Source organism: Juglans regia, chromosome 11 (genome assembly GCF_001411555.2).
Source record: "Juglans regia cultivar Chandler chromosome 11, Walnut 2.0, whole genome shotgun sequence".
Lineage (NCBI taxonomy): Eukaryota > Viridiplantae > Streptophyta > Magnoliopsida > Fagales > Juglandaceae > Juglans > Juglans regia.
The window spans coordinates 11,022,316-11,031,278 of NC_049911.1; the positions used below are offsets into that span (position 1 = coordinate 11,022,316).

General features: G+C 38.9%; 1 protein-coding gene across 1 annotated transcript in view; it reads right to left on the bottom strand.

Annotated features, from left to right (window-relative positions):
- Positions 1-1,269: 1,269 nt before the first annotated feature.
- Positions 1,270-8,963, bottom strand: part of LOC108981278 (probable aldo-keto reductase 1) — a 12,040-nt gene continuing 4,346 nt past the window's right edge. Inside the window, exons 3-8 of the mRNA XM_035695829.1 lie at positions 7,608-7,746; positions 2,755-2,786; positions 2,175-2,397; positions 1,922-2,051; positions 1,749-1,845; positions 1,270-1,401 (exon numbers count right to left, since the gene is read on the bottom strand). Of these exons, the coding sequence (XP_035551722.1) occupies positions 1,270-1,401; positions 1,749-1,845; positions 1,922-2,051; positions 2,175-2,397; positions 2,755-2,786; positions 7,608-7,746 (753 nt within the window). The remainder of the gene's footprint in view (positions 1,402-1,748; positions 1,846-1,921; positions 2,052-2,174; positions 2,398-2,754; positions 2,787-7,607; positions 7,747-8,963) is intronic.

Sequence of the window (8,963 nt, forward strand, 5' to 3'; positions counted from 1 at the left end):
CGCCCCCCTCCCATGTTATATAAGGAGAAAATGAAGGTTAAACTCTCACTCACCAAGGCAACAAGAGTATGTGCCACATCAAATTCTAGGAATGTAGGCTACGAAGCAATGCAAACACAAAAAGCCACCTGACACCCCCACATTAATGAACTTGAAAAGACGTTATGAAAATGTGAGTCCATCAAGGAAGATTGGAATGCTGCTAGAAACGCCAATCAACGGGAGCCTCCCCAGGCTTCAAAGCAACATAATAAGGATCCCGACCTTAGCAATAAGGCGGGTTCGGTTAATGAAAGAATTCCCACCATACTCGTCCGGTGAGAATTAGCGGTGTAACTATAAGGGAATTTTTCCCACTAAACCCAAGAAGTCTGTGGATTAAAAAGAAGTAAGATCAAAAGCCTAGACCAGGGTAAATAGTCCCTAATTTGGCCCACAGGAAAGCTCCTTTGACCACAACCTGCAGGAGGAATGGTGTTGCAGGGGATGAGATTCGTCGATCTGAGGACTCCTCGAGTAGTCTCCAGTCCTCAAGTACCCACCCACACAACATGCATGATATACGAGGAGCCATCGATCTACTAATAAAGAAGGTATAAATGAACCAGAGGGGAGACAAACTGAGAGAAGGAGGTCGGAGAACCACGCCGCATTAATGGCTCCACCACCCAGGCAACACGCCACATTAATAACGCCGTCTTTGAAGCCATGCCGCAATTGAAGATTCTAACACAAGGAACAATACTAGGAACGCGGACTTCATGGGAGCAGTCACGATATGCTCTCCCAGACGTATGGTATAAATAGCAAATCCCAGGTACGAGAATATATCTCTGATCCCTAGACTCCTTCAATTATTGATAAACTTCCAAGAATATTTATTAACTTTGGCATTGGAGGTTACCCGGCCCCTAAGCCGCCCTCTTAGGCCGCAGTCTTCTCTATCTTTTACAGGCTCGTTTTTGAATACCTGAGTTGTCGGAACTTGGCCCAAAGGTGTGTGAAATATGACATTAACAATAACATTAAAAAATAAAATTTATTCCACAAGTTCCTTAAAAATAGAGGTGAACAAAAGTCTAAAACATCAAATAACATGTGATATAAGGCAAACAATACTAAAATCATTCTCAAAACGTTTACATAACCATGCTGCTAATTGTGTAGAATGCCTTACACAATTTGTCATTAACATAAATTTTGTACTTCAGTTCACTAAAAAGACATTATTATCCAAGCAAACATACATTGAAGTGTAAGTAAAGAGGATCATTTCTTTGGGGGAGTGTTGGCAAACTTCCATTCTAAATGATCCAAGTTTGTATAGCTTCTACTACCGGCTACCACTTCGATGGGTACAACATTAGATATCTCTTTGAGAGCTTCTCCTATAAGTTTCACCTTCAAAGAGCCAATATTGTTATCCAGGCTCTTGATCTTGGTTGTCCCTAAAAAAGTTCAAGGCCAATGTGAATAGCGAGGAAATGCAGATGAATGTCCCAACTAGATTTATTTTTTAAAAGAAGATATAAGCAATCATGCATTAGTATCACAATTTGCAGAAATCGCAGTGTAAATTGAGCTCTGGATTCTAGATTTAAATTCCGGATAATACATCCTGCACAACAGTGTGTAGCAATTCTAAAGAATTATTACCGTGTGGAATCAAGTCCTTCTAAGGGCAACTGAATAGACATTTTTAAAAGCTAATATATAAAAGGATGGGAAAATATTGGTGAAATTTATACCAAGCTGCTATCTGTGGCCAAACTTTCCACAACTCCTTTGCCAGCAAAAAAGCCACGACCAAGAGGACTGTATGGAACTATTCCAATTCCAAGTTCCCTGCATGCACAAAACCATCAAGTCATAATTCTGGATAACATAATTAGTAAATACTTGAGCTATAAATTGAACAAACCTACAAAGTGGGATTATCTCTTCCTCAATATCACGTGTCCAGCGAGACCACTCCATTTGTAGAGCTGTGATTGGATGTATAGCATATGCCCTCCTTATTTTGTCAGGGCTGGCTTCAGATAGACCAATATCTAATGAGTTTTGCCACCTAAGTCCCATCATAATTAAACTGAAATAATGAATTTCAATAAAAACCGACCATTTCAGATTGAAAAACAAAAGATAATTAGCAAAGCCGCCCATTACAGGCCTGCATCTAGCTGAAACACTAACAGTTTCTTCAATAAGTACATTTATGTCTACGCGATGCTGATAATACAGATCAATATAGGCCACATCAAGGCGCTTCAAGCTCGCCTCACAGCATGAGCGAACATAATCTGGACTTCCATTCACTATCATATGAGAAATGACTGCTTTTTCGATGCCAAATTTGGTGGCTATTTGGATTTTCTCTCTTGGCAGTTGTTTCAAGGCCTGAAGGATGGATATAAAGTTGTTTGATCAGTTAATGTCAGTAAGTTAAGGGCAGGTTTGGGGGGTGGGATGAGAATTTTTTGTTTTGTTTTGAAGTTTAAAATTTTATGTTTTAATATTATTATTGTTTTGGGATTTGAAAAAGGTGTATTGGAATTTGAAAAAGTTGAATTGTTTATTATATTTTATATGGAGATTTGAAAAAAGTGTAATGATGAGATGAGATGAGATGAGAATTTTGTGTTTTGTCTTGTGTCCCAAACCTACCTATGTGTTCCTCAAATGTTAATCAGTTTGCTAACAACAGAACATACAACATGAAAAACTGCAAATTTAATTTCCATCAGTAACAATCACCTTCCCAGTCAGAATCTCATTAGTATGAGGCCCTAAATTGAGAAACTACTATCTCACGAGTTGAGATAGAGAGTGTGCTTTCATTCCATATTTATAGTAGCATATACAAGCTGATCCATCTATGGAAAGTGTACAAAATATAGAAAGAATGCTATACAGAAAATATAAATTAAATACACAGCTATATACAGTTGACAGATTTGATCTATTTCCTAAGTATAGCCATTAGTTGACTTGCTGGGATCACGTGCTGTGTTGAGCTGTGTTGCTTGATTGAAGCACGGCTGATCTTGTGCTGTGTTGCTTGATTGAAGCACAGCTGTTTGAATTCTATCATCATTCCTTATATTCCCCCTCAAACTTGGCTGTGGAAGAAAACAAAGACCAAGTTTGTCACGCAACAACTTGAATTGATTTTTGAGCAAAGGTTTTGTGAAGATATCTGCAAGTTGAGCAAGAGAGGTAACAAATTTTGTTTCCAAGGAGCCGAGTGCCACCTTTTCCCTGACATAATGGTAATCAAGTTCTATGTGCTTTGTTCTAGCATGTAGAACTGGATTGACTGTCATATACAGGGCACAGATGTTGTCACAGTGAAGAGAGGGTGTTTTCAGTAAGGGCACTCCAAGGTCTCTGAGTAGAGTTGAAATCCAAGTTAATTCAGCTGCAGTGGCTGCCATAGCCCTATACTCTGCCTCTGCACTTGATCTTGCAACTGTTGGTTGCTTCTTTGCACTCCAAGAGATACAATTGCTTCCAAGAAAGGTACAATAGCCTGAGGTGGATCTCCTTGTGGTTGGGCAACCTGCCCAATCTGCATCAGAGAACCCATATAAGTCAAGTGAGCTACTGGACATGATGTGAATGCCTACATGTGCAGTGCCTTTCAAGTATCTGAGGATCCTTTTGACAAGCTGGAAATGATGCACTGTTGGTGCTTGCAAGAATTGACAGACATAGTTCACACTAAAAGACAAGTTTGGTCTGGTGAATGTGAGGTACTGCAGACCACCCACAAGACTTCTATAAGTTGTTGGATCATGAAACAGCTCCTTAGAGGCAGTGGATTGTTGAGCTTTGGAAGGCATAGGTGTTGCCAAGGGTTTGCATTCATGCATATTGGCTCGAGTCAACAAGTCCATGATGTACCTGTGCTGAGATAGAAAAAGATCAGTACCCACTTTAAGAACTTGGATTCCCAAAAAATGATGTAGAAAACCCAGATCTTTGATTGAGAATTGTTGGCTGAGCTGAGATATCAACCATTGAATTCTCTTTGGATTATCACCAGTCACTACCATGTCATCTACATAAAGGAGAAGAATAAGGAGTCCCTGGTCTGAGTGACATATAAAAAGGCTAGGATCTGCCGAGCTTGAGTAGAAACCAAGCTGCAAAAGAAAGTCACTTAGCCTATCAAACCAAGCTCTTGGAGCTTGTTTGAGGCCATACAATGCTTGGTTTAACTTGCACACATGCTAAGATCTATTTTGATCTACATAACCAGGTGGTTGATCCATGTAAACAGGAGTGTTAAGAAAACCATGTAAAAAGGCATTCTTAACATCTAATTGGTGTAGTTTCCAGTGTTTAACAGTGGCAAGTGTAAGGACAATTCGAATGCTAGCAGGTTTGACCACTGGTGAAAAAGTTTCTGTAAAATCCACCCCATCAACTTGACTAAAACCTTTTGTAACCAGTCTTGCTTTAAGTCTCTCAAGAGTGCTATCTGCCTTTAGTTTGGTTTTATAGACCCACTTGCAACCAACTATATTCATCCCCTCTGTTTTTGGAACCAATTGCCAAGTATCATTTTTGGCAAGAGCATCAAGTTCTTCCTCCATTGCAGCAGACCAACCAGGATGTTTGAGTGCAGATTTTATGGACTTTGGTTCAGAAGGAATAGGAGTTAGAGCATGCAAGTTTGCATATCGAGGATTGGGTTTGTGAATACCACACCTAGACCTTTTTTGCATAGGATGAGGTGGAGGAGTTGGCTGCTCAGTAGCTGGAACAGAAATGAGTGGTGATGAGAGAGGCAGATTATTTGTGTGTGGAATAGGGTTTGAATCCATAGGAGATGAGGGGGAAATGGTCTCAATTTGAATGGCTGTAGGGAAAGCATAAGCAGAAGGCAATGGCTGCTTTGCAGGTTCTTTAGAAATATCCTGGTGCCATTCAGTGAAGGTTGAAAGTTCCCCCTCAATTTTAGGGGAGTCATAGAGGAGTGTTGGTTTAGAATAAGGTAGGACAGATTCATCAAACACAACATGTCTTGAGGTGAAAATACGACCAGTTGGTGGATAAAGGCATTTGTAGCCTTTGTGTTTGTTGCTGTAGCCAATAAAGACACATGGCAAAGACTTTGGTTCAAGCTTATTGGACCTGTATTCTCCAAGATATGGAAAACATCTAGACCCTAGAGTTCGAAGTATGCTATAATCAGGGTGTTTAGCATAAAGTCTGAAAAATGGAGAGTCCATGTTAAGCATAGGAGTTGGCAATCTGTTTAACAAGAAAACAGCAGTAGAAAAACAGTCTAGCCAGAACCTAGGTGGGAGTTTAGCATGAAACATCATAGTCAAACCTAAGTTTGTGATACTTCTATGCTTTCTTTCTGTTGTTCCATTTTGTTCAGGTGTTTTGGGACAGGCAGCTTGATGAAGGATGCCATGACTTTGAAGGTATGCAAGGAGTGTGGTGTTATTCAACTCACCACCCTCATCAGTTTGGAAGACACGAATTTTGGCATCAAATTGACATTGTACAAGCATGTGAAACTGAACAAAAGCAGAATGGAGATCAGATTTATGTTTGAGAGGAATCAGCCATGAAAATTTGGTTGCTTCATCAACAAAAATAGCATAGAATTTATACTTTTCCCTAGAAGGAGTAGGAGCTGGTCCCCATAAATCACAATGGATTTTTGCAAAAGGAACATTAACAGTGCTGTCTCTAGAAAGAAAAGGCAACTTGGAGGCTTTCCCCATTTGACAACAAGTACAAATTTGTGTGGAAGTTTGTTTTGACTCAAGAGTAATAAACTTTTTGTTACAGAGAAAGTCTAAAATTCTCGAGTTTGGATGTCCAAGCCTTTGATGCCATTGAACTTTATTTGTGGATCGAAATCTGGAGGAATAGAAGCTCTCCTTATTTTGAAAACTTGAGGCAGCATCAAAAGTGTATAGTCCCTTCTGGTTCCTTCCTATTGCCACTATCTTCTGTGTTACCCTGTCCTTAATCACAAAACCATGTCCATCAAACTCAAATTTCAGAGGATAATCAGTAGTTAACTTGCTAACAGACAATAGGTCCTTTTTTATAGCAGGTACTACAAGAACATCATTTAAGATAATCGGAGATGTAGGGGGGCCAACCATGGCCTGACCAACATGTGTGATAGGTAATACTTTCCCATTACCTACCATTATACCATCATGACCTGTGTAAGGAGTCAGTGAGTGAAGAATACCTTCATTTGCAGTCATATGGTCAATAGCACCAGTGTCAGGATTCCATGTAGAATTTTCAAAGTTGTCTTCCATTTTGAATGCTGCAAAACCTTGAGGGAGGCTATCATTTGTGAAAGAATGATTAAACCTATTAAAACACCTTAAAGCAGTGTGATTTCTTTTGTTACAAATCTGGCAGAAAACTTCTTCTTTGTTTGCAGATTTGAAGTTGGAAAGGGAGCCACAAGAGTGATTGTTAAAACTTTGTTCAGCCTTTGTTTTGGAGCCAGTGGACTGTCCTTGTACAAAGCCACGACCCTTTGATGTAAAGGAGCCAGGATTTGCATTGGATTTCTTTTGCTTATAGGACTTCTGTCCATAAAAGGCCACAGATGAAGGGGTAGCATCAATTTTATACCTGTCTGTGTAGCTCTCCAAGAGGGTGACAACTTCTGAGTATGCTGGAACTGGTGGCCTGAGCATGGTTGCTGTGAAAACTTCAAACTCCTTGCCAAGGCCATTGAGAAGCCACCAAGACTTCTTGTGTTCTGCCACTGGTTTGCCAATAGCAGCAAGTTCATCACAGATGGTCTTAAACCTCCTTAGGTAATCACTTAAGGAATCAGATCCTTTTGTGATGGAGGTGAGTCTGTGCTTAAGAGCAAGACTTCGATCAGAGGATACTCTTGCAAATGCATGAACAAGAGCATTCCACACTTCTGAAGCTGTGTTTAGACCAACAACAATGCCTAACACTTCTTCAGAAAGTGTAGCTGTAAGCCAGCCTTTAACCAATCTATCAGACCTGCGCCACTTTTGATATAGTGGGTTAGGCTGAGATGAGTCATTTAGAAGAAATTGAGATGGTGCTGAAACATCACCTGTTATGAATCCTTGAAGATCATAACTTTCGAGTATGTTTAGCATTTGTGTTTTCCAAAGCAGAAAATTGTTTGAATTCAATTTGAGAGATACATAATTGGCGACATTTTGTGATACTGGGTAAGGATAAGGGTCTGAGTTGGTAGAAGAACCAGAGAATGCAGAGGAATCCATAGAAAGGGAAAAAAAAAAACACAATTCTTTATCAACCTGTATAGGCTCTTGATACCATAAAGAAGTTTTTGAGAAACTACTATCTCACGAGTTGAGATAGAGAGTGTGCTTTCATTCCATATTTATAGTAGCATATACAAGTTGATCCATCTATGGAAAGTGTACAAAATATAGAAAGAATGCTATACAGAAAATATAAATTAAATACACAGCTATATACAGCTGACATATTTTATCTATTTCCTAAGTATAGCCATTAGTTGACTTGCTGGGATCACGTGCTGTGTTGAGCTGTGTTGCTTGATTGAAGCACAGCTGTTTGAATTCTATCATCATTCCTTATAGGCCCATAAGCGTCAGCTGTATCATAGAAAGTGATTCCCTTACTGAAAGCATACTTTATTATTGAGATTCCATCCTCATCACAGAGATTAGAATTGTAGGCTCCAGTCAGGCCCATACATCCAAATTCCAACTTTGAGACCTAGGAATATATAAAAATAAAAAATAAAATAAAAATTAGAATTCCAAGAAACTAATTACAATCTGAAATCAGAATTTCCCTCCTCCTCGTCGTCATTATCATCAAAAAAAAAAAAATTAAGATGTCGTTTGAATTCGAAGATGAGTTGTGAATAGTAATGAGATTTGTGAGTTAAAGTTGTTGAATAGTAATGAATAGTAATAAGATGAGTTGAGATAAATTGAGATGGACTGTAAATATAAAGTTGCTGAATAGTAATGAATACCAATTACCCCATGCCAATAAAATTAACAAAAGCCCAGTTCAAAGTCACTCAACAAACTCACAACGTGGCTCAAGTCAAGTCAATTGGTTAGACGCGCGTGGACCGAATCACCTAAATACCGTTATTTCCTATATATGTGAAGGTATTTTTGCGTATTTTTTGTGCACTCTACTAATGTGATTGGTTGCATCACTTTTTTTAATATAAAATAACTTTTTTTAAACAATCACATTAGTAAAGTACACAAAGGGTACGCAAAAGTGATTATATGAAGCAACATAACTCAATGATATTTGAAGTATAAATTTTTTATTTTTTTTGGATCAGACTGAAATTCAGAAAAAAAAAAAAAAAAAAAAAAAAAAAAAGCGATCTTATTTTTTTTATAGAAACATACTCATTTCATTAAAGAACCGAAGTTACAAATGTGACTTATCAATACAAGAAAATCTAATACATAGAAAATCCAGTCTATAAGCCAACTAACGCAACAGCTCTGGAGCTTCCCCACTCACAAATTCTTTTGTGATAGACATTGTCTTAACTTTTAATAAACTTTCTTATAACAGAGAAAGCGCTCTGTAAAAACAGAACTTAATGGCCCTCTCTATCCTCTCAGGGAAGAAGAGTACGAGACACTGCTATGGACATCAAATCCAATAGCCTAATTCCTATTTATTAAAAACTAAAGCCAACAAACAACTACAAATAACCACAAAAACAACTACAAGACCACAAGCACTGGTGAGGCCCCCGACGACATGCCCATCGCAAGCATCGTCATCTCCAGCCCTGGTGGAACTAGCACACAGCTTTCGTGCGGACCACAATAGCCTGGCCGTACAATCACGGCCGTAGCATCACCCATCACTCTCGAAAAACACTTGCCCCGGATTACGTCCGATCCAAAGGCCCAAACCTCACTCCGGTCAGCAAAAAAACAATACTAAAA